We start from the raw sequence: 26,451 nt of genomic DNA on the forward strand, positions 1-26,451 counted from the left end.
TATAATGATAATTATTCGTTTGTCGTAAATAATTGCTCGAATCAGCTTCTATATCGAACGCGGAACGCGAATCAGTCAAAGTTTTCGTTCGGGAAAGTGTATCGCGAACGTTCTCTTGTAAAATCTCGACCGTCTTGGGAATCGCCGTGCCGGGACGCGATGCGCGCTAGATCTATTTGATTATTTGCATAAAAACTTGTTAAATTACGAAAATAAGTACGTGTCGTGGTCTAACAGTGCGGGCTTTACGGGGATTGAACCAAGAGCAGACCGTTTAAGTAGCTTCCAATTCGTTTTCCGCCGAATAATACTTGGAAATTAGTGAAGGCACGCGTACTTTTCTCGAAAGGGGGAACGACAAAATGGCGGCGGCAGTTGCGCGGGAAGTTTGGAAGGACTCTGACGTCACAAGCATCACGAGGAACGATGGCCATCTACTAACGTGAGTGAAAATCAACATTAAATAATTTTTAATAATGTTCTATACCGAATATTGGCAAATATACACATTTGATAAGTTGTAATAAATTCAAGGTATATTTTTTCAAAGGGTCAAGTATTTTCACGTTTCAATGTAACTTGAATTATAAAATAATTGCAATTTAACAAATAATTCACGGAAACAATCATCAGACGATAGTGTGACAAGTATAGTTTTCTTTATTTCATTACCAACAGTATTCTTACATTCTTCATGCCGAAACAATGTATAATTTCTATATCATAATATATATATTCATTCATTTATTTGTTCGTTTGTTAATTTATTCATGTGTATAATTGTTAATAATCGTAATAGCAATAAGTAGTCTGTAGTAGGCGAGTCTGTAGGTATGTAAACAGCTTTTAGGTACGCGTAATTCCAGTTTATCGATAATTCAAATCCCGCGTGCAGCTCGCTCGCATAATTCATGATTTGCATACCTATTTGCCAAACACGGTACGCCTGCAAACTCCTTCTTTTACTATTATGCTCCAACATTTTCTCTCGAGAAACACTTTACCGATACAAAAATTGAATGTTCTCGGTGAACGATAAGGGTCGAATGAAAGATTGATTTTAAAACCGATACAATCTCGTTTATTATAAAATTAAAGTTACCAGTGAACGTAATCTAGGAGCATATTAAAGTGATTAAACCAGGTGTACCGTGGCTGGAAAATTGTTAATAATTTGATTGGGGAACAGTGTTCGAAGCTGGAAAGAACAGCAGTGAACACAATCAGGAATCTGATTAATAAATTTTTAATAATTTCCTGAATGTAACATTGTTGGAAAATCGATCGTGAAATTATGGATTTTCTTTCGAATTCAGGTTCTTAAGTAGTTGAACGAAATGTATGGCATGTAATAAATTTTTAATAACGTTCTAAATGTAACATTTTCGTGAGATCGATCGGGTAATTAGAAATTTTCTTCCGCTCGGTAAATAATCGAAGAATCTAATACGGATTACTCGAGACGGTTCCTATATTCTACTGATCGATCGTCGAGCAAACGAAGTCGAAGGGAATCTCGCGGAATGAAAGTACGGGATATAGGAGGAAAGGAATGTTGAAAAAAGGAAGTCAGGTTACTTTATTTGTCGGATGAAATGGCTGCTTGCGAGCCGTACAGGGAATTCGCGGGTTCGCTTAACAAGTGCCTTGAGGATAACGATCGATCGTTGCTCCGGCAGGTACTGAAATTCTGAATGTATCAGCAGGGAACACAGTAAACGTCTTCGTTTTCGTTTTCGTTTTCTCGTGCGCCTCTTTCTGGACATTTCGCGAAACGAAATCCCGCTGAAACAATAGGGCGAGTCTAAAATTCAGAAACAATTCTGTTCTTGTTGTTGTTGTTGCGTTTGTTCTTTCGTAGTTTGTTCGCAAAAAAGAAATGTTTCTTATAAAATTAGTATGCACAAAAGGGTTTTATCCTTTTTCCTACTCTTGTTTGGCACCGAAATTTCGCGAACACTCGATGATTAAATCTATCGTCGTTCCGTGAATCCCATTTCTTTTTTTTCTTCTTCTTCTTCTTCTTCTTCTTTAAACTCGAGCCGAGTTCTAACAAGGCATAGCAAACTACGATACTAGACGAGAAAGAGAACAATTCCTTTTTTTCCATCACTGAGAGACTTTCAACTGTAATCCGTATATTTATGTCAGACAGCACAGGATTCAGCGAAAGGATCCTCTCTTTTATTCTTTCGATCTCTTTTCTTGTTTTTCAAACGGAAGGTAAAGATGGATAGATTTGCTTAACAACGTTATCTTACGTAGCTAGAGTACACACGATCCATTCGGAAAATAATTCGCAAAAACGCTGCTACTCACGATTCGCAAGGATCGCTTGGCAGATATGTTCGAGTGTCGTAACACGAAGGATTCTCTAACGTTTGAAACGGGAAGGATGTTTACACGTTGAAAGGTAACGATTAAAAGGGATACTATCCAGACGAGAAGACGAGTTAGGATAAACGTCGACAAGGTTGTCGTTTGATTTCAACAGGGTCACAGACGGTTTCGAAAGTTTCCACAAACGTGAGCGTTTCCAACAAACTGGAACTCGTCGAATTTTAGAGGAGCATTTGATGGAGATAGTTGCCGGGCTGGCTGTCGCGCGGTTCATCGTTTCTAAACTAGTTTCTTCTTTGTTGCCGGGTGTTGTTGCTTGCTCAGCAATGATATGCATAGAAGAGTGAGGCCAAGAGCCAAAAAGCTCCGCTCCCGTAGAATCGGCTACCCTCGACTCCGTTCCTACCGGGTCGTTTGCGTTTCGATTTCGACTTGGCGCGACGTTTCCGCGAGAAGATCGCGTTCGTCGCGTTCGTCGGCGATTCGATGTTGCAATAGCTCAGATCGCAACAGCTGATGCAGATCTGGAACGAAATAACCGAATTTATTTCACCGGCTCCCGTGGCCACGATCCTCTCTTCTCCTCTCCGCCTCCTCTCTTTCACCGAACTCATGGTTAAGCTCGATTAACGGGGTCAGGGCGAAAGAGAGTCGAGCCAGCCAGGTAGTTGGAAAAATTCGCTATTTCGCACCTGCTGGGTGTCCACCGGGATGCAACCGACCGATGCAGGACCACATTCCGCGCTACTCGCACAGCTTTTGCTCACCTGAAATAGAAACCAGCTTTTGTTCGTCGATCGTATACACTGTATCCGTTATCGGTTACCAAGCGCGTTATTGTTCCCTCTAAATCTTGCAATAATTACAGGGTTCTTGTTAGCTACCGCATCGATCGTCGCGTAGAATGTAGGTGTAATTTAACGATTTTTGTAATTATTCATTCGGAGAACATTTCTCTTCCGCGTCATCTGTGAACGTTCTCATGGATGCACGCAAGATATCTTAGCATTGATTAACGAGCAAAGAGGATCTCGAAGCGAAGTAGAAAAGACGTGCTTCTAATTGATTCCGATGTTCATAATTGAAAGAGTTGGTGGAAAGTGCTTAGTCGAGCAACTCTTAACGGACGGCTGCATTGTCGCTCTTCGAATGTACATTCGCTTCCGCGAGTTTCTCCATTAACAAACACCAGGATCGATAATGCATTCGATGCTACCGGGGCTCTATTAGCGGAACGCGATAAAATCAGTGATTGATTTTCATCGGTGGTGCGCGTAGCGGTTTAGCTAATAAACGTTCAAGCGTGTCGTGGTTATTATGACCAGGGAAATTCGAAGATGCTTTACACTAGTTTCGGATCGGGAAAGCTCGCACGATAGTAACAGAAAACGTATCATGTTTTTCATTTTATACGTTTCTCAATTAGGAAAATTACTCGGATTACGTAAACTCGTGTTCCCGTTAGAACACAGGAAGCAAACGAAGCAAACTTTACGTTCCAACTCGATCAAAACGAGCCATCGGTATTTCGAACGTTTCTTGGCAACGACAAAGTTAATCGCGTCACTGTTTCCGTCTCGATTGCTTAGAGAAGACAAGTAGGGTCGACTCTGGAGACGAATAAAAAAAAAAGAAATTTTGCTTGCCAAGACGCTATTTCCTCGGCTGTCTAAAATGTGCAGCGATCTGCAGAAGTCTCGACCTCCTGCCGGACATGGTGTATCTATCGCCCATTCGTTGCACATCTGTGAACAAAAAGTAGGAAAAATAATTGCATCTATAATTCTCTCGATCGTGCCGCTTATTTCGTTTCCCCCGGAACAAGGAAGAAAGGATTTCGAATTTTATAATCTGTGAAAATACGCGTTTATATAAACAGCCGCAGTCTACTAACGATAAGGCGTAGAAAATCTGTGACCTAAATTCAGCTAAAACGCGTCGTTTATTCTCTCGTGTCTCGTACAATACTGATTGCAGCTCTGAATGAGTTCACCTCCTTCTACATTCGTCAGACTTTTTTCTGTATTTGTACACGTACAATAGCTGACGCTATCAGTTTTCATTCGGGTATAACAGATTACGAAATTTCAAATGAATTTTTATCGATCAAAGGTTTGTTACTTGAATAATCGTTAGCGTGAAAAAGTCTGTTAGTAATCTGCTAGCCGATAAAGTGTTGATACTCGAAAAATTTCGCTTGTATCGACGAAATCGAGAGCGTTACAATCGGAAGCTTGGCAAACGGGATACACGTCGGTCGCGTCGATTGGGAAACAACGCATAGCTGTTGATTCTCGATTGTCGCCGATCGAGGGAATAAACCGGAAACGTAGTTTCGTGAAAATCCTGCGGGTAAAAGGTAGATGGAAACTCGTTATTTCCAGTCGAACACTCGCGACAATCGTATCGTTGCTTACAAAGTTTCTGGACGTTCGGAAATAGATGGATCCCCGGATAAATTCTCCGGGAAAACGTTGCTCGTCGATTCGAACGAGATCAACGATTTTCAATAGAGATTTACCACGTAGAAAGTGGCGTATTTAGACGCGATTAGAATTGATTCTGGCCGACGAAAGCATCGGGATATTTGTCGTGCCAGGGAATCGGTGCGATTGGACCCGATATTGGCAATTCCTTTACGGGATAAACGAGAGCCATAAAAAAAGGGAGAAATATAGAAACGGGATAATCCGAGTAGACAATTTTTACTTTGAAGTTGAGGCGTAAAAGGAAATTTGAAAATTTGCTACGACTTATCGTTAGGGGAGCATTGGTGGTTAAGGGAAAGAAAGTTTGAAAATAAACTGTGAGAGTAAAAAGATGGACGGTGAAACGGTGAAACGATCTTCTGCCGGGGGCTAAACGAAATTGCGGCCGGAGCCGGCACGATACAGGCATTACAGACACTTAAGAGAGCGTTTAATGGACTCGTCGATACCTGGTTATCGCTGACGTTGACGCAAGTGTAGCACGTTAGACCTGTAACAACAGAAGGGCGTTGGAGTGAGTAATAGCGTTGCAAAGAGAGGGGGGTCGGTTGCCAACTACCAGCACAAAGGGCGTACAGAAACCTAACAATTAAACACGGTCTGCCGTTCGTTCGATATAATTCCGGCTGCGATACACTTAACACCGTGGAAAATAGATTGTCCCGTCGAATGGAGACTCATAACAGCCGTCGGATAACGCGACAAAGCGTTCTCCTTGAAAAGCATCGTTAAACGGAACCACGTGGACATATTCCATCCACCCCTTACTTACTTGTCCCACCTCCTACTTGCCCCTCGGTTCACCCTTAAGTAATTAATACTTTCGACGTTCAAATTGAAACACTTCCGGACGTCTTTGTGCTCGGAAATTGCCGTAGAATTTAATTCGTTACCAACGTTTCTCCTTCCGATGCGATAACTAAACGTAAACTTTCCTTCCGGATCAAGATGAGAAGGACGGAACAAAAACGCGGATATACTTTGCTGAAACTTTTAAACACTTTTGTTATCGAGTTTACTCTTTGCCTGCCAAACGCGTTCCTCTTAAGTTCATTAACTCGTTCTTTACCATTTGGGAATTTAAATACTTAACAAAATTACAATCGAAGAATTAGGTGGAAACGTTGTCGCGTTCCTGATGCAACAATTTATCGTAACGATGGCACGAAGGTTCAGATCAATATGCTAGATAATAAGGGTTGATTTGTTGGAGCTGGTGCGCGGAAGAAGGAGTTAAAGTGGCTGGTAAGATTTGTAATCGTTAGAATGGTGGTAGGAAGATGGAAGGATTAGTGGAGCTCGATTGCAGGATTCGAGAGGATAAGCCCGAGTTACTCGAGGAAATCATAGGTCCTTTTACCATGGTCGCGACACCGATACCTACGGTAAATGTCTTCCTCGTCGCCGGTGACTCCCTTCAGGCCGTCCTTCTGCTTCGTCTCCTCCTTTCCGTTTCCGTTTCCGGAGAGGACGTTTCTGCCGCAAGTTTCCGCAGCCAGCAGCAGCCCGACCATCACCCACGTGATCATTCCTCACATCTCTGAAACGACAGAAATAGGTCTCCGTGTTACGTCTTTCGGCATAATTTCGTCTAATTACCTTTTTTCCTTTTGTGAGAGTGAATCGAAACAGTCGATTAACACCGGTGATAATCTTACTTATCGGGTCAGAGCAATTCCGAAAATCGTCAATTTCCAACGGGATCGTAATTCCTCGACGCGATGGTGAGAGTAGAAAGGAACGAAAAAAAAAAAAGTGGATAACGCCGGACAACACCGTGTATCAAAGGATTATCGTGACGTTCGATAAATTTACTCTTATCACGCTTCGATACATGACCTATCGCAGCTTCTATCGATCCCGCTGATACAACCTGCTCGATGACGATTAAAAAATGATCGAAAATCGTTAGCAGAACTGTGTAATAAAAAAAACAAACAAAACGTTACGATTGAACGTTCGTTAAATCTGGTTGGAAACTGGTTAGAAGAAAAATTGTCCTCCCTTCCATTTCTCGACGTTCTGTTCCGGCTGAGATATTGGAATTTCAATTTGCGTCGAGTTGATCGAGAGGATTTATCGTCTTTAGACGAACGAGAATGGCTCGCGACGAAGGATGTGGAAAGCAATGAGTAAAACTAGAGGGTAGAATTCAAATTCGAGTCAGGAATTACAGAGAGATGGTTGAAGGGACTAGTCTAATCTTAAATCTTCGCAGGACAGGAGTATTGCAAGGAGCAGACTTTCTTAACCCTTATGCGGGCATCCAACCCTTTCTTTCTTTCTTCTATGGTAATCGGGCTACTTTTGTACGTCTCGTATAAATAGATAAATCAACCGTAGAGATAACTGAGCGATGATGATTTAAAAGAATTCGTCAAATTCTTAACCAACTGTGCAAATTTTCTATCCAAAGATCTAAATGCGTACGTTTGCACCCGGTCGCCCACATGAGGGCTTCAACCCTTTGTAGGATATCTAGTCTAGTTCCATGATTATCTGTATCGTTTCTTTGACGGTTGAACCTCTTCAACGTGCTATCGGTCGAAACTTTTAGGAGATCAAGAAAGTTCGCAAGGAGGAAATTGAATTCGGAATCCGTGAAAACATAGAAACGCGGCGTGGGTCCGGAAAGCTCTCTCTCGTCAGCTTAAAACGAAGCTCGCCAACGTCTAATCCCAAAGGAGATATCGCATCAGGGAGGTATTTTAGAATTCCTTCTTTTCTTCGAGATTCCGCGTGATAATGGTTTTATTCGAGTTGACCTGAAATTGCTGGCTGGCCGAAATAGCCAAGAGGTCCCGGGTTAAAAGCAAGTATTTCGCTATCGAGGTTACGCATCTCCCCTCTTAATTACCGGTTCCTCTCGAAACGTTACGATCCACGGTCCGACGGTCGTTGCTTGTTGGAAAAATAAACGAAATTAGATTAATAACAAGCTCGGTGGACGAGCAGTCGTGGTCGAAGATTGCGAGTTTCAGCTTTGCTACAAAATAATCCTATCCTATCGATTAACGCTTGCATCGTCGCCAAAATAGTTCAACGAACGACCGTTGCCCGCTATTTTTATTTTAGCTCTACACTTCGCGACTCTACATACTGTTTTTGTAATTACACTTCTATCGCATAGGTGTGTAAGAAAAAAAAAATTGATTGGTGGAACTTTAGCAGCCAATGCTCCCATTCGCGATTAATCAATAGAATACCGATCGATGAATACACGGTCGGAGGGATCCATGTTCTTTGACGCGAAACACGTCAATCAATCGGCCTTCGATAAGGCTGATCCTTTCGATACGCTTCTGTAAACGATTGTCGTTTACGTGAAGCTTGTAACATAATCAAAGCGACGACGTTGTAGATTGACAATAGAGGTATAATATATCGCGTCGAGTCGAGGTTAACCGATAGTCAAAAAGTTCCAGGTGAATTGTCTGGTTAGATCACGGCCGAAGAAACACGATTATTTCGAGCGTATCCGGAACGTACATATAGGTAGATACATACGTTGGCCAAGAAATTCAGGAGATCTCGAATATAGCTCGAGCTTGGCAAAGGGCTTTATCGTCAGATCGGTTGCTCGAACACCAACCAACTTTAATCTCCTTTTACAGATGACGAATGGTAATGGCCATTACCGTGGGTGTCCTCGTATTTTCTTAGATCGCTCGATCCACTTTCTACGCTCTACATACGCGACGCGTTAGAAAGGCGTTAGTATAATCTTTATACTAAATCTGACGCGTCGATTTTAACGGAAGAGAGGAAACGATTATAGATTGATGATATTACCTTGATATCTTTGTAAGGTAATAAAGGTATTAATTGTAAAAGTAAATGAACGATGATAGAGGGTAGAAGTGGTGGTGTAGGGTGAGGGAGGGTTAAACCGTGTCCAGAGTGTAGAGTGTAGGATCGATCGCTGGTTGGTTTAAATCCGAGCCGAACATGTCGTCCAGGAGATTCGGTCGCGGGTAAACTGATCCACTCGAGCGTTGGACATGGCAATCGATGGGATATATCCCAGTTCCAAGCTAGCCATGTGTACCGGTTCTTCGGGGCGTAGATCAAGGTTCAATTCTACGGCTCGGTTGACCTATCACTGCCAGCTCCCTGTCCTATCGGGCTTTCGAGAACGTTGGACCCTTTCAAAGATAAGGTTTGATCGGTTCCTTCTGTACGAACCGAAGGGGAGAAGCGAACTGCAAACGGGGTTAGAGGGCTAGAGGGGCGGTACGGGGTGAATTTGCCGCGATGTTAGGGAGCAAGAGACACACGTTGCTTGCTTCCTCTAAACGATGTAATTAAACCGTGGCCAAGAAGTTCGATCGAACTCGCTAAAAGGCAAGTTCGTTGTCCCTCTGGAACGTAAACTTTTACGACGGTGTCTCGCGATAAAAGCTGCCTGCCGGACCTCTCCTTCGAATTAGATCGTTCCCTCTTTATGCTGTTTTAGATTAGGGGAACACCCCGTGCGTTTAGTAGTTTATCGTCGAGCTCGGAAATAATAGAAATAATGGAAGGAAGGAGAAACGAAAGTCCGGGATCTTTTAATAAATCACGTCGAAAGCCACTTTTGCTACTGTTCGAACAAACGCATCTCTTTTCTTTTTCTCTCTAATAAGTAGATATACACGGCTAAATAAATTCAATCGATCCGAGCCTTGTCTGATACTTGTTCTTAATTTTATTTTCCTCTCCGATCGTACACGAATGAAATTATCTAATTTATCACCGAAAATAGCCTTGTCGTTAGTAGGGAAAGAATTGAAAACGCATTCTGGTCACACGAGAGTACAATGAAATTCAATCTCGAGCAATGGATCGTGCTAGCGGCATATTCGTCGGTCGATCTTCCCTTTTTTTTTCCATCATAATAAGGGTCGTTCCTTTGTTCTCCTTTCCCTCCCTCTATCTGCTTCCGATTAAAAGAACTTTTGTTTCCGTACTTGGAGCGAACTCGGCCGTGAATTAGGTTGCTCTTTCCGCACGGGTTAGAGAGTCTATAACCGATGTCGTTCTAGAACTTCCACGAGCAAACATTGGCCCTGCAGTTATTACTAGCCTGTGAAGGTCATCGATCAAATCTCAATTTATAGCCTGTCACAGTTGTCAGAGCGTGAAATCCGACTCGCTGAGAATCGATATCGAGACTGAAATTCTGCCGAAATTTCTCGTCCGATCGCTGATAAATATTGAAATGTCTGTCGCGATTAAATTCTTTCTATCAACGATTGCGATCAATTTCTTTCTTTCGCTCCTCTTTAAACAACATCCATTCTTCGATCTATTAATAATCAAATTTTCTATTTTCACTGTTTCGTGGTTGAACGTTCGATAAGGTGAAAATCAGTCATGGAAAGATTGATTTAATATTACGGTGCATAGACGACGACGACAGAGCAATGGCCTAGCAAAGCCTTGTCAGAAACTCGGGGCAAATTCGCGCGGGATGCTTCATTGCTTCCCAATGACCGAACTAACTCAATCCTAAAACGCTCTTCTTCTCCACCGTCTCTGCTATCTCTATTATTTGTGCATGCAGCGTAAACGTTTATTTTAAAACGAACGGATACCCTCGAAATCGAGCGTATGGAATTTCGTTTATTAAAGTCTCGAGCGTGCAATCATTTTCACGTTGCATCGACTAAAATTTACAGAGCACGCTTGAAAACGCTCCGTTCCCTCGGATATTTACGAGGATTACCTTTACCTTGTGTTTTCAATTTCATCTCGCCACCGCGGCGAAGACGGTCGTTTTTCTTCGAGGATTTATCGCGATTATCGAGCAAAAGCAACGCGGTTCATTTCGAATCCCTACGGGGCTAATTATCAATTACCGGCCCGGGATGTTAAATCGGTAATTCGGTCATTATTCAAAGAACAGATAAAACGGTAAAATTATCGGTCTAGTTATATTACGGTAAAATCTCGATATTTACAAACGTACATTTGTCTTTGAAATTACGCTAACATATCGCGTACACTTATGTTCTTTAAGTACAACAAATTTACATTAATATGTACAAAACGAAAGTACACGAGTCGTTTAATAAAATACACGTAGTGTAAATGATACCAATGTACCAGTACATTTTGGTAAATAAACATTTACTCGAATGCTTACATATCGTTTTCGAGCGACCATCGAGGTTATCGTGTACAGTTTCCATGTGTCTTCTCGTTACCGTTCCACCGTTCCACCTGATACCAGGCAAATTTTGCGCCACCGGTTTCGCGTGTTTACTTAATCACCGTTTAATTACTCGCCATCAAAGTTTCATCGTCATATCCGCACGCAATTAAGGGAAATTTTTCGATTCCCTTTTATCCACGGATAATTCGAGCAATTAATTCCGTCGGTTGGCCAATCGCGGAACGATTCTATTTAATCGGAACCCCTTCGGTAATTATTTTCAACCAGAACTCGGGGAATCTATTAAAAAGTCTCGATCGGTGCTTTTCCATTCGTAAACGACGGACTTTCTCGATCGTTCGTGATGTCGTTAAGATAACAGGGAATTTATCACGGACCGACCGGGAACGGCCGCGAGAAACTTCCATTAACGAGTCTCGGTGTTACTGCTTCGACCAGCAGAACTCGATTTTACCGCGTGCAATGCCGCCTCAATGCCGTGCCTTAATAAATATAGGATATCGACACCTCGTCCACCTTCCAAAGTGACAAACTTTCAGAAGAAATCGCGAGTTTTAAGCCGGTAAGATTGCCTTCCGTTCCGTTCCGTTCCGTTCCGTTCCGCTCTGATCCGGCTTCTTCTTCGACCATCTCACTGTGAAATGCAGTGTCCCTATAGAAAAGCATCTCTAGAAGAGCTTTCAGCCGGTCGGGTCTCTTGAATTTTCCGTCGCCAAGTGAGGTCCTTAATTTAATACGCCCTTAATTTCCAGTGAACTTGCTGGCAATTTCACAGCAGAGCTGCTCTGTGCAACGGACGTGTCCGAAATTTGGCGTTCACGATGTTTTATGACAGGGCAGCCACCACTATCTCGCGGCTTTCCCACATTTTAATTAAACTTTACGCTTTTTCCTCGCTTATAATTCACTTTTAGACAGTAGTTTGTTTAAGTGGCACGAAAGTCTTTAGGATTTCGGTTACCCGAGCCAACCTGTACCTCTATTTTAACAGAAGTAGCACGATCGCGATAGTGACTTAATTAACATTCTTCCGAACAATTCCCTTAATTGATCGTTCAGTTGAATCTTTGCGATCCTTCGGTAAGTGGATTAAGAAAATAAATTACTATACTATATTTTGGAAAATATTGCATCGAATAGGAAGTTGTGTATACGTATTTTAGTAGGTAGACAGGGAGCTGGTGGTAACTGGATGAATTCTGTGTCCACGAAAGTAGCTTATTTACGGTCGTTTTATATTTATGGATATGCGAGGTAAAAATCTAGAGAAGCAGCCATATTTACGAGACCACCAACGTATCCGACCATCTACATCCGTTTGAATTTCATATCCACAGACGCAGGTTGCATTCGGTAGTCATAGGCAATCTATAACAACGCGAATTTCGAATATGTACATCGTTTTCCCGTTCGTTATTCCTTTCCGTTCGACGTGGAACAGAGAGAAAATGACCGTCCTATTTTCCACGAGATTCGTTTCAAGTTGAACCTCCGTTATTGAATAGTATAAACGAGACCTAGCTCGTAATCGTAAAGAAGTGGCCGGATAAAGAGTTGAAGCTTATCTCTGTCGAGCGAAAAGGGTTTTCCTCAATCACTTTTTCCCTTTTTACCGGCGACGCGACGTAACACTCTGTAGAAGAGATGAGCGACCGTGGAAACCATCGTGAACTTTCCATTTCTTCTTGAAAGCCGGATACTCGGAGGAAAAGTCGACTTTTAACGTTACACAGAATTAGTGTCCTACTCCTTGAGGACGTTACCGGCTTCTTTCCGCGGCCAAGTCGTCAGATTTACATTATATACCTCATATACTTCCGGTGTTCATTCTGCGATCACTTCACCGCGAATAAAGTCCGGTAAAGTAATGAAACGTTGATTATATCTAGGGCGTACGAGAGAGTTTAAAGTTCAGAGAATGAAATGAAAAAGACTTGAACGTTAAATTGAAACTATTATTGTTCTAGTATATCGTTATACGAGCGTGAAAATACATTGTGATCGAAACACATAGGGGAGAAAAGCGGCGGAACATCATTACGCGAGTTTCGGAGGAAAAAAAAAAATAATTACAAGGTGAAAAACCTTAGCGGCCTTTTCATTTCGCTTGCAAAACGCATTCGTGAAACAAAGTACCTTTTCTTCCGCACGCGAAACGCGTTTGTTCCCGTTATATTCGCGCAAACAGTGAAAAAAGGAAACAATGAAAGCCGAAAACGCGTGTCGTTTGCATGGCCAGCGGCAATCGCGTTTCCATTTTTCCGCCGGTGCAGGGCAAAAAATTAATTGCTTCGCCGAAATTAATCGCGGAACGCGTTAAGCTAGCGAACGCGAACGTTCCGAACGGACGAGATCGTTTGAAGATTACCTTGTGAGAATTCAAGCGTACCAGGGAGAAATTTAATAGAAAACAAGGGGGAGAAGAGGAAGCGTTGAATGTTTGAGAAAGAATGTTAGGTACCTTTTATTTGGTGCGAGTGCGAGTTGTAGTTTAATTCGCTGGAAAACAAGCTACCTATAATCCGTTCAACGAGACGAGTCTCGTTGGATAGACGACTATATTCCGTTTCCTTTTTTAATTAACGCTTTCGAGCAAGTGGTGAAGCTAATGGCCTTCTACGATTTCCTATTGAATATCGAACATTAATTCGTTTCGATCCACACCTCGGGCTGTTCACCGGCGCGTTTCATTGAAAACTGTGAATAAAACATTCCATGCCTTTTTATTTTTGTATTTTTCTCGTACACGAAGAAGGGGTGTTATCGAACATTGTTGTTATTGTTTAAAAAAATAGTATTTTAAACGATCTATGTACGTACAACGAATAAAGCAGTCGATGGTAGTTTTAAAAGTATAACAACCTTTTGTCATTATATTAACAAACGTATGTGAAAACATTTTCCTGTGTTTACATCTTCATTATGTGTCAAGCTGGAAATTGAATTTATTCCGAGTTTTTCGCAAAACACGCCACTGCACGCCAGCTCGTCTCGTTGGTTCATGCAAATTTAAAAAACAATGTTTTCATCGGGTTCAGACGTGGGCATCGGTGGAGTAATTGGCGCCAGCCAAGACCAATTTACCATTTAATCTTTCGATGAGAATAAACGGGCTACGGGTAAATGGATTTACCGACCGATCTCTCTTGTGTTTTCTTTCTTTTTTTCTATTTCTGATGTAATACGGTAATCAGTTACATTTAGGGTGGCACGTGTCCTCGCTCAAAATTCATCGACACCGTTTAGTTGGCTGTCGCTTAATTGAAACGCATTGGATCACGCGTCATTTCTCTTCGAAACTTTCATTTAACGTTGGCGTTTTTACCTTTTACATAAATTCATAAGGCTGGCGCGTTGAAAACAGATATCGATACAGCGTAATGGTAACGAATCGTAAAGTCGTTTCTCGTTTAATCACCCTCCCCCCATCTTTGAGTTATGTCGTAGGGAATGGCTTGGTAATTAGAACTGCTCGTATTTTGAGATGTTAAATGCAGCTGTGTAATTAGATAACTTTGTCTCTGGTTTAATGACAGCTGTTATACGTAGCAACACTTTGAGTGTAATGAATACAGTGCGCGATTACGAGGAAATATCGTATAGTCGGGCTGGATTTCCATTGGAGTAGTTATAATTTTGAATAAGGATGGATCAGAGTATGTAGATACGTACTATCTAAAACTAATAATTGTCGTAGTAATTAATGGATTAAGTTTTGTTCGTGTGAAATTATGTTGAATTTACATTACCGCTACAGATGCGCAAAGGGCAATTGTATTTACCAAATTGATGTTTATCAACACCGTTTCGGCTGCATACATGAGATTATTGGAATGATTTATTCATTAGTTTAGCGTATCAGTATTTGCTGATTGCGGTGTTATACCAAAATGAAGTTCAGTAACGCGGCAAACCGAATCGTGAATATTAATATTGACATTAATATTAATGTTAAAGACGACAGAGAAGGAAAAGCTATCGCGTAACCGGGTGTGAAAGTATTTTAGGGAAAATTTACGGTGGCGAACGGGACGATGCGGAGCGTACGACACCGAATATGATCCCGCGAGTGAAAGCATCGGCAAATGGCTGGATGCCCCATAAAATATGGTGGAGTTCGCAAGCTGGCTCGAGCCAGCCGGTATTAATCATTCGCATTATATCACGTGGAACGTTAATATAACGCGCTATATAACGTATTAAGTTAATCCGCCGAGGGCTTTCGTCTTTCGTGTCCACTCGGCTGGAATACAAAATTAATGCTCGCTTGAATTATTATAAACTACGAGATATCGTCGACAAACACATAACGTACGGTACAGGGGATCTCGTATATCTATGGCCAAAAACAGCGTCGCGAATAATAATATGTATTTAGACGGACACGGGATCCGCGTAGACGTAACGGCCAGATACGTGGCCACTTCCCTTTGATTTATTATTCCAACGTGCTGCACAGAAATTCCAACACGGTAGATCCACTATATACTTTGTCCGATACAGACTGCACAAATTTCCATAAGTGATCTTTCCTGTAAATATACCGTCGAAGCTCTACGGGTATACAAAATTCGCGAGAGAACTCAGTTTACCACCGTGATTCCCGCAAATGACTGCCTGAGTCGACATTTAAATTATGTACATACATAGTTTCGAGCTATCAATTGTAGACGAGCTTCCGCAGATCAAAAGTGAAGTTCTATAGGATGGGGATCTGTGTGCAAGTTCCAGCTTGATTTGGAATTTATGAAATTTCACTGGCCTCCGCCAGTTCCTAATATCTACAGAAACTTTTCTGATTTTAGTTTCGATCTGAAAGCCCCCGAGCTACAGTTTGATCATTGGAATAATAAAATTATGAGACGAGAATTGCGAGAACGAAGACTAATTTTTCGTGTAACAGGGTTGTTTTTTTCAACGGGGAAACAAGATGAAACTAGAATTTATATTTATACGTGGTCTCAAAAACACGGTGCATTTCCAGCGTAGCGACTGTTAATCATATTGAAAGAGCACCCTGCTACAGGGAAACATATCCGTCATTTCTCGTCGCTACCTCTGGCTCGTGTTTTCTTTCCGGTTCCGGAACATTCACAACATCGCGAGAAATTTCGAAACGAAACACGTTGAATTTAAATTCACGCCAGCTACCCTGTACTACCTAGGTGTACATACAATTCTGGACAAATTGGTTCGCGAAGGAGGCGAAAAAGAACGTTGTGATCGGAGGAACGAGGAATTTAGGAGGGTCGCGGCGGGTAGAACAGCGTGTTACTTGAATAGAGGAACGCGTGAAAGCATCGTCGAATGGGGGCCTGGCCCATAAAATATGAGGCGGTTGGCAAACTCGAGATCCACCGGTGCTTTTCACGCTGCTGTGGCGTCCCTTCGTTGAAAATCACTCATGAATTCCACTGTAGTAGTCGGCTGGCTCACTGGCTCGTTCTTTCTCGCGCCCACCCTTTCTAGCTTGCTCTCCAATCCGACATCCCTGAAAGAGAAAGCCTTTTTCGCTCTAGCATTTCCGCGTACGACCACCGCGACGTCTGCTTCTTTCTCTTACTCTAACGCGAATGCTATCGTCCAATTTTTCATCGCGTTGCATCCGTTCGACGGTATATCGCGTGCCTGATTGCTCGAACGTCATTAAGGGATGCAGCGCGGCGCCGTGCAACACTTTTTTAACCGAGACCCGTCTTCTCGAAATACGTCCAACAGTTTTACGTTTCTCTGCTTCCCGTTTCGTTGCGACAAACGATTCCTTCAGCATGAAAATTGATGACACGGAAATAGAACGAATGGTTAATTGATATTGAAAACAGCTCGATTCAATTCTTTCTGCTTGTTAAGCATTTCAAGTGGTAGAAATCTTAAGATAAGGGATTAATTTCTTTTTTTATCTAACGGAAACATTTTTCACGCGTCTCGCTGATCGATACTGTATTTATTTCACCTTTAACGAGATTAATAGCCGACCAATCTTCCGGACGGCCCTTTCACGATAAAATGCATCGATAACGTCGTCGCGTCCGTTATCGACTTTTCATCACGGTTGATCGAGCGGAGAAGCAACCGTAATTAAAAGTTAGGAAGGTAATATAGGTAGAAGAAGGAGAGACTGAGATGATATCATTTATGGGATAAAGCTGATTAGGTGGCTGAATAAGTAGGGAAACGATGAATTGAGAAAGGAGATCGCGCGTTTGGTATTCGCTGAAGCACCAGCGAGTTCAAACTTCCCTCTTTGGACTACTTCCAGTATTACTTTTCCGGTTGTTCGGAGTTGAAAGGCATTACACGATTTCCCTTCTACATTCTTTTTTTCTACCCCGTCACACCCCTTCTCTTCCTTTCCTTTAAGGGTAAAGAAGTGGGTTTGTCCCAGGTGTCGGTGGTAAGTCCAGCCGTTTTCCCGCTGCAACAGCCTCCTTTTCTTCTTCTAGGAGATATCTTCGAGTTTCAGCTCGTTCAACGTTCTTCTTCGTTCCTGTTAATTATACGCTTACCAACTTTCCTTTTATCCGTGGTCTACTTATTCATGAACTTTTGTACGATATTACTAGAAAGATCGAGCCTTTGGCCGACTATCTTTCGCGAGCCGTTTCTTTTGTCGTTGAATATTTTCTACGTGGAAAACAAGGAAAGTAGAGGAGAGACTTTTTACGTTCGACGAAACGTAGGATATCGCGTGCTTTAGAATCACACAGTCAGCAAGAAGAAGCCAGTCAATTGCTTCGATTCAGAATTAAATCAACTTACTTTTTGTTACGCTGTGAAATGAAACGAGAATGGAGTTTCTTTCTCGAAGCAAGAACCGAAAGAAGAGGAAGAAAATTGGCTCGAATCGAACGGCAAGAATTAAAGCTGATCACTTTTGGCGCAAGAAACGGATTCTACGCGAAATTCATGGAAGACGCGTCCAACTTTGAATCCAGACCCGACTTCTTCGTCGCAAAGTTTCGCAATAATCCCTCGCAAAATTCCTGGAAAGCTGCGATTTCAGAAGCATACCTCGAAACGATAAAAAGCAAGCGCGGCAGAATCCTTGTCGACGGCGAAAAACTCCAGAGTAAACGAGGAGCAGGATATTAAACGTTAACGGTGCCCACGTACACCGCTTGTCTCGTAAATATTTCAGTTCTGACGCGACCCGACGAATCGGGATAACGTCGGTTTATGCAAAACGAGACGTCCTCCATGACGGAACGTGGCAAGCATTTGTTTCGTGTCGAGCTTCTTTCTCTAACCAGCCGAAACTAGGCCAATCAAGCTCGTAATTTTCTCCCTTTCGATCAATGATTTCATTGCGTCCGTAATAATTACCGCAATTTGCCGGGAAAGTAATAGAGATCCTGTCTTCGTCATGAAATTTCGTCGGATTAGCAGCGAGGACACGACAAACGTGTACGGTGTCGAGAAACGATCACGTTCGTTTGCGAATCAGCGAAAATAAGATAGGAAGCCTGGAAAGAGAGCAAGACGAAGGAAGGAAGAAAAGACAAATGCATCCGGCTCGATCAATTTTCCAGCGGATACGAAGAATCGAACAGGATTGTTTCGAGGCTCGTGCCACGAACGACGAGGAACAATAAAGGAAGACGGATCGTTCGAGCAACGGGCACTTGTCGTCGACTTTACGCTCGGCTAACAGCCATCGTTAAAGCATTCTTTGTTTCGAAACTTTTCTGCTGGTCGATGCTCTTTGGTCGTGAAATTTGTAATGGCCAAGAAACAATTTGATACAAAGATGAGAAAGGAACTTTGTGGATTTCACGGTCCAACTTGTCATGATTCTTCCTCGAGGTTTCCAGTGTAAATCGCGTTCTTCTCGAGTTTTGCTAACGTTGCAGCTAGCTTCATCAGCGCTTCTTCAGAATCCTGATGAAGCCTGCTGAAACGCCGGAAACTTCCAAGGTTCTCGATAGATAGAAAGATTGCAAAAAGTTTCAAACAGGAGAAATCTATCCACGGTGTCTGACTAAAGGTTTACTTATTCTCCTTTAATCCATTATCGTGCGATAGCGAAGGTTCGATGGCGCGTGCGACACGCAAGTGCGGGAGAAGAAGGAAAGAGAAACGGTAGAAGGAAAAGCCAGAAAACTGTATCGAGCGTATGCCGGTCGTTTCGAAATCAATGCATAAAGAGAAAGGAAGAGAGAGAGAGGGAGAGGAGAAGAGAGAAGGGCTGGTTAGGGCCGGGAATGGTAGACGAACAAAGGGGGCGCAAGAGGAAAGAAGAAAGAGAAAGGTAGAAAACTGGAATTGTTTCGACGCCGGGACCGAGTGAAATGGAAAATAGAAAAAAAGAGGAGGCAGAGGAAAAAAAAAGATGCGAAGTAGGATGAGAAGAGAAAGTTTTCAGCGTGAAACTCTCGACCGACTAACGACCATCGAAAGCTTCTGCCTTTGGGTAGCTTGGCGGTGCATCGATCTCGAGCAAACGACTCTCCTCGCTGCCTTGAAACAAATACTGGAATGGCTCGATAAAATTATTCCCCTCGTTACATTATCTTTCGATGTGCTCGTAAACCGTCCATCTTTTGCGTGTGCGTTCTTCCTGCAATATTTTGACGATGGAAACGAAGAAGAAGAACTGGGTGGAAATTCTCGGTTTCTCGATCAGAATAATTCATAGAGTCGATCGAGACTGTTTTCCTCGAGCAAACGTACACCGGAACTCGTGGACGTTCCAACGTTTTCCCTTCGATCTCGAGGAAACTCGAAACCTTGCAGTTAGACGTACTCGATCAACCGTCGAGTTTTACTCGGCTTTTGTTCGTCGCGTTTCGACCGAAACAGCGACGGAATTATTTTTATCGAGTATCGAATAGCCTGGCTTCGAAACGTGGTTTCGACGCTTCAATCGAACGACACGATCCTGCCATTTTTCTTTTCTATTTCTTTCTTTCGTTCCACTTGTTCCTGAATGTTTGCACAACGTTGAATAACATCTTCTCAGGGGAGCTATCAACAGGTTCATTAAAAGTCTTGTGATTCTTGAAAACCGCGCTCGTATTCGGTGACAAGCGAAAACATCAGCCTCGACTATATTGGTGTTTGTTTCCAAAATCGATCGATTGAAAGCTGTGCGTGAAAACACCACCACTAGATAAAAGTAACGATCTTAATTTCGTAGCCAGATAGTGAAATTAACCAAGCGCAAGAGATCGAAACCATTCTCTAAGGCAAGCAAGCTTAACTGGACGATTTATGTGCCATCTATATTTAACAAAACAGTTAGGATCGGTATTATTCTCGCGTTAATACCCGGATAAACTGAAGCAACATAGAGAGGCCGGAAGTAGATCGACGAGCATTACCCTGTGAATTATTTAACCGATATAAACTTTCAACGCCCATTATCTGTCTACTTACACTTTAAAGAGAAAAGAAGTCTAAACCCTTTGGGAAAGAAATTTAAAGCAGCGAGAAAGAGCGTAGCGAACGCGTGCAGTGCAAGTTTTTCAGTAGTACGGTCAGCGGTAAGTCAGCCGGCCAGTCCTTCAGTAGTTTAAGTCCGCGATAAGTCAGACCAGCCCGATTAATTTAGATTTTGGCGAAAGTAGTCACGATTTCGAAACGATTAACGCTTCTAGGATACATTTCTAGATAATTCGAATATTGTTTTGAATCCTGAAGAGTAGAAAAGCAAAATGTGTGAGAGAGGGAGAGAGAGTTAGGGGTTGTACTTTTTATCTACGGTGCGCGAATAATATATTTAGCCACGGAAATGAAGTAGCTTTATTGAAGTATATATTTTACGCCTGCCGCTCGGTTACGAGCTGGTGCGTGCGAGCGTGCAGCCTTGTAGCGCAAAGCACGTTTAATTTCCTGTGTACGATTAATCAAAATTCCCAGCAAAAACGACCGACCCTTTCCTCTTTCCACCGGGCGAGAGTTTAATTATCAGAGCCACTCATTTTCCTGGTCGTCGCACCTAGCTGCAACAAAATAAGAGGTCCCTAGTCTTCTTCTCTCTTCCTGCAATGCGGATATGACCGAATCGCAGCGGAAAGCTTCCCCGCCGCGCGGTGCGCCCCTTTAACACTCTCCATTCTTTTTCTTCCTTTGCCATCTGCCTTTCTTCCTTTCTTCCTTTATTCCTCTTCTTCTTCGAGCCTCCCTTCGCGCATTATTCCGGCTCGTAATACCGAGACAAAAGGGAAAGACGCGGTCCAAGCACGAATAGAGGGCAAGATGAAACTGGCTCTCTTGGGAACCTGGTACAGGACACCATGGAATAATAATATCGTCCGTGATATTCGTTGACTTTAAACGCGAGACGATCAGGAACGAGCTCGCTGTTTCTTTACTCGCTAATTGCAAAGATTCTTTGATATTCCGTTGCTGGTGCGATGTAGATATGCTCGAAAGGATTTCGAATGGGTAATTTTCGAAGCGATCGTACGTGACCGTAAAGCGAAATCGCCTAACTCCATCGACCCTCTTTTCGTCACGGACCTCTATTAATTGTCTACAGATTCATCACCGTGGGGTGATGTTAAAATAATGGAAAGGAATGTCGGACGGAGGGGTGAAAAAATGGACAGTTGATCGGAGCTTCGATTAAATCGGAACGATCGACGTTTAACGATGCATTGAAAGGTTTACTGTAGGAAAATCAAGGTGGAACCTAACGGGTTGTATTAAATCGTGATTTGACGTATGGTTTAAAGCCGATTTAATATTTAGTTTTCGATCACGTGTTAACGGGAATACGTGGACCATGCACACGTAACCTGTCGCGCGTTTGTTAATTATTCCGAATTGTTGATCATCGAAAATGCGGGATGGTCGCGTTGTATCGGATAATCGAGCTCACCGATCGTGACAACGAATCGATACATCATAACAGGATTTTCTATCAACGTCAATGCCCTTAGTTGGAACTACTTCAATTTCGTTTCGTCGAATTACTCCATGCGGAAAGGAGCAATTTCGCTTTTCTAGTCGCTCTAATATTTTCCAACAATTTTACCTCGCTCGCGAGATCCTCGGGAGTAAAAGTATTCGTAGGAGAACGAGATTTACACGCAACAGGAAGTATTTGTTGCGCTACAAAATAAAAAAGGGGGAAAAAAAAATATTCCTTCGGGTTTCAATTTCCTCCGCAATTTTCTCGTGTTTCGTATCCGTATCGTCGAGTGAGGTATTTAAACGAGAACAAAGAATAAAATCTGCCCATGGAGGGTACATCACTTTTCACAAAATCAAAAATTTCAGTTTACAACTTCCTCTCTAATGTTTCGCGGCAATTTCCTCTCGTTTCAGGTTGGCTCTTAAACGGTCCCGTTTAAACGCGAACAAAGGGGCGGCATCGATACAGAGCGTAGAGCTTTTATGTCTCTATTTTACGATGAAAAATTTCGGTTGATCTGCCTTGGTAGGAAGCGAAGTAAAACGTTTACAGCCAATCGAGTTTGTCTTCGTCAACGAAGACAAGCGTCTTCGTTTTCTTCGCTTCCCTGGTGGCTGTCGTAAAGGATTCCAGCTTCCTGAATGGCGGTCGCAAGTTGACTGCTTTCTAAGGGATCGCCATTAAGCTTGCGAAAGCTTGGAAAATACCATTGTACGCGTAGCTAGGACGATATTTTAGGCGGGAAACGAGTTTTTGCTGGTTTATCAAACAGTTTCGATGACGTGGCAAAAGATGGGGAACACGGGGCGAGGTTTTCTTTGACAGGGAACGGTGTGACCGCGTAAAAAACAAATTTAATCGCGCGCCGCGCCGTCCTGTCAAAGACCCTTTCATCGTTGCTTCTCTTCTTCCTCTGTTCCTCGACTCCGGTTGTCGGTTGTCGGTTGTCGGTTATTCCATGGACACCCAAGAGAGATCGCGATTGAACCTGACCACCGACCGACGAGATTGCTAGCAATAAGCTGGTAAAAACAAATCGCGTCATTGTCAAAGAACTTGCCTCTCGGACATCGTTCCCATTCAATTCCCTATTCGGTCGTAACTTAGTTTGCGCGACAAAGAGAGCCAGCCAGCACGCGACACGTATTAAAATCTGCCAAATGGCTGCTGCGACTCGCCCACCGAGACACAAAAGGAACAGCCGAGTGTGCGAGGTGAAAAAACGAATTCGCGGCTCGACAGAAATTGCCAACGGCTTTTGTTTCGAACAAAAATGAACACTTAAATCAGATCGGATTTATGAGATTCGGACCTTTCTATATCTACAAGTTTTCACAATTTTTTATGCCGATGTGAGAAAACTATTGTTACGACCTTTTCCAGATCAAAATTTATACGAAAAATTTCAATGACACTCGGAATGCGATAGCCTTTTCAATGTCCACGAGCACGAGTGAAATTTGCTCTGAACGTGTCAGGATTCGCGTAATAAATGAATTTATTTATCCAGCTTGAAATGGCTAAATCGACGTTCACGAATAAACAAGGTATATCGGTGAATACTTTCAATTCCCTGTTCAATTCATTAAACCCGAACGAGACAGGATGGTTTGCTATTCGCACAGGCTGAAATAAATTCGAACGATGGAACAATGCCCCCTTTTTTCCAAAATACACAACCGAATTTCTCAGTAGAGTATATTCGATTGTGGGTATACAGCGAACACTTTTATTACGGAGAAATGTAAAACAAATGGCTGTCTGGGCTAGAAATGGCAATAGAGGGGAAATTTTCAGACAGCAGGAAGCGTGATACAATTGAAAGCGGAAACTGTAAACTTTCTCCGATCCTTTGTATCAACCGTATAAAAAGCTTGGCCCGACTATCTTTTTTTTCTCTCTACTCTGCCCGCGTATCGTCGATCTGTTCTTTTTTTTCATCCATAATCGTTTGAGACGAACGTTATCAATGGCAGTGTCGCGTCTGCTTTCTACTTTTCTTTCTCTCTTTCATCGGGTTGCCACTCGGCAAAGGGACAAAAGATCGTGGCGATGGCCTCGCAAGCGAGTTCAGAAGCGAATTAAATACCACGAAATGTCCCTTTCGAGCTGGATGGTCCGAGGAAAACACACGGATGAAAGGAGCAGTACAGGGGAGAGAGTTGGAGAGGCTTTCTGGCTGGCGGTGCAGCTATTTTTTCTGCTAATGGCGGACAGAGAGGTTGACGAGTACTAGGCTAGCGTTCAGCTACCAAAGAGGAAAAAGATAGTCATACAGGAAAGAGACTAGTGTGTGTGTACATGTGTGGGGGATGAATGTGTCTGAGTGTAGGCTGAGCTTAAATAACGCCAGGGAAAGAGAGAAAAAAAAAAATGAGGATAGCTGGTGGATAGTTCGACTTTCCTCGGTGCTGTTCAATGATACCGGTCGAGAGTTTGACGACCGGTAATTTTTAATCAGTAAAAGTCTGCTCGGCTGTGTATCAATCTCGATGAGCCTCTTGGAAAAACGAGCTTATGAACTCGCACTGCCTATCGCGAACTCATTTCATTCCGAACTAACACGTCGCTTACGAATACGCGTTATAAATCCTTCGATTCTCGGTGGTACACCTCGATGTCATTAAATTCCGCTACTAACTTTTCGAACAATGCAATATTTAGCTAAATCATCAACGCGTGAAACCGCTTAGCGATACGTATCTTTACAAAATATGAATTGGATTATAGTTACAAACGAGTAATCGCTAAAACACGATATAATTAGGTAACAAAACAGATTACAGGGTTTATTGTTGTCCAACATAGAAGCATAATATGTATATTTATGAATATGGGTAGCGCATTCAGTGCGGTAACTTTGCAATTTTCTCTTCACAAAATATCGACGGGGCAGTTTGAACAACACTTGAGCTCTAAAAGGTTCTGTTTCTGCACTGAATTTTCCGCGCAAAATGTTGCGAAGCATCGTTGACATTTATGAGCTTTCAGTGAATTCGAATGGACGGCACGAACGTTCCTCCTGACTTTGGTTATTATCGCGACGAAGCTGGTATAATTTAACATATTTAATGGGTACAATTATTTTCAAGAGATTTCTTATGAAAATTTTTTCGTCTGCCATTGCGATGGTAAAGTCACAAGTAGGTATAAGAAAGCGGTGCGTTGAAAGTTAGGAAATTAAATTTCATTATCCTAGGTATGTAGAAAATTAATATTCTTCCAAGTGTAGTCGAAACACGTTACATACTTTCTAAGGTATTTTCGAGCACTATTCCAGTAGAATATTTAACTAAAACGTAGCGAACGCGTAGTCGGTGAAAACAATCGAGTCGAAATAACCGCGAATTAAGCTGAGCTTATTTTCCTGCTGGTTGCGCTTAGACAATTTAGAAATTAACGCAATTTTCCGCGTATTCGCGAGACTTCTGGGACGACTAGGTGGCTGGAAACAGCATAGCAGTCTGGTTAAGCTTATGGTTCCACGATTCGAGCGCGCGGTGCAGAGAGAAAGAAAATTCTCGGTACGGTGGAAAAGTTCGAAGCAAGTAGTAGTCCGCGAATAGAGGGTAAACGCGGCCGATTTTGTGTCTCATTTTCATTGGAAATGAGCCTTGGTTTGGCCTCGCCAGAGACATTCAGAGACAGCCTCGCTTTTTCCCTCGATTTCCAGCGGATGCCACGGTTGAATAATTTCGAAAACTCGGCAGACAGGTCCGTTAAATTCCTGGCAACTCGAGAACGGACGAGCGTTGTTTCGACCGGCAAAAACTGCACGGGGGAATGCAGTCAATTTCCAGTCCCTTGCTTTCTTCCTTCTCTCGGGATTCTACGATGATTTTTTTTTCCTCTCCATCGAAAGCATCGCGATTCTTAGGCGAAGAAGTTGAAGGAACGATAATGGACGCTGCCTAAGCGTCGTCGATAAAAACCGATCGTTCTTGTCTGGCTAGGATATTATCGTTGAATATTAAAATCGAGACCTTCCGTTGGTCGGTGAACCGTGTAATTGCACGGTTAAAAATTCTACTCGACAAACTAACGGTCGACGCTTCAAAGTTTATCTACGAACCGGAAGCACACATTTGCATCCACGACGGAAATTTCGACGAGAACTCGTTGAATGCGTGTTGGTACCTTCGAGATAGCCGAGTGAAAGTAATGAATAATTTCTCGGTAGCTTATGAATAAACCTCGACTTTTGCGGGGACCGAATTAAAAGCCCGGCTACTTGGCCATCGTGGAAAAAGGAATAAGAATTAAATATTAAACGAAATTTTGCCCCGATGAAAATTACCAGCACCGTGGGACCTGCATTAAACAAAATAGATATCTAGTGGAGGAACGTTTAAGAAAGAAAATAGGGAAGAACGCGGAAGCGTAATATCCATTTAACGGGCTGAATATTTCGAAGAAATTCTGCTTCCTACTTTGGCATGATTTTTCTGGCGACTTTCGAATTACTCGACGGAGCCACGCATCTTCGATTCGTTGCCATTCGCGGTGCCAATATTGGCTTGCAATGGCTGCCAATACTATTTGCACGGCCTGTAGGCACCTCCCCTTTATGGCACATTTGTTCTTTTATAGAGACAAAGGGTGCTCGT

The 26,451-nt window shown here is 42.6% G+C and overlaps 1 protein-coding gene across 1 annotated transcript in view; it reads right to left on the minus strand.

Moving 5' to 3' along the window:
• Nucleotides 1-642: 642 nt before the first annotated feature.
• LOC114874275 overlaps nucleotides 643-26,451 on the minus strand; it is a 41,323-nt gene continuing 15,514 nt past the window's right edge. Inside the window, exons 2-6 of the mRNA XM_029183440.2 lie at nucleotides 6,214-6,369; nucleotides 5,279-5,319; nucleotides 3,987-4,085; nucleotides 3,033-3,107; nucleotides 643-2,864 (exon numbers count right to left, since the gene is read on the minus strand). Of these exons, the coding sequence (XP_029039273.1) occupies nucleotides 2,661-2,864; nucleotides 3,033-3,107; nucleotides 3,987-4,085; nucleotides 5,279-5,319; nucleotides 6,214-6,358 (564 nt within the window). The 5' untranslated portion in view covers nucleotides 6,359-6,369 and the 3' untranslated portion in view covers nucleotides 643-2,660. The remainder of the gene's footprint in view (nucleotides 2,865-3,032; nucleotides 3,108-3,986; nucleotides 4,086-5,278; nucleotides 5,320-6,213; nucleotides 6,370-26,451) is intronic.

Source organism: Osmia bicornis, chromosome 10 (genome assembly GCF_907164935.1).
Source record: "Osmia bicornis bicornis chromosome 10, iOsmBic2.1, whole genome shotgun sequence".
Taxonomy (NCBI): domain Eukaryota; kingdom Metazoa; phylum Arthropoda; class Insecta; order Hymenoptera; family Megachilidae; genus Osmia; species Osmia bicornis.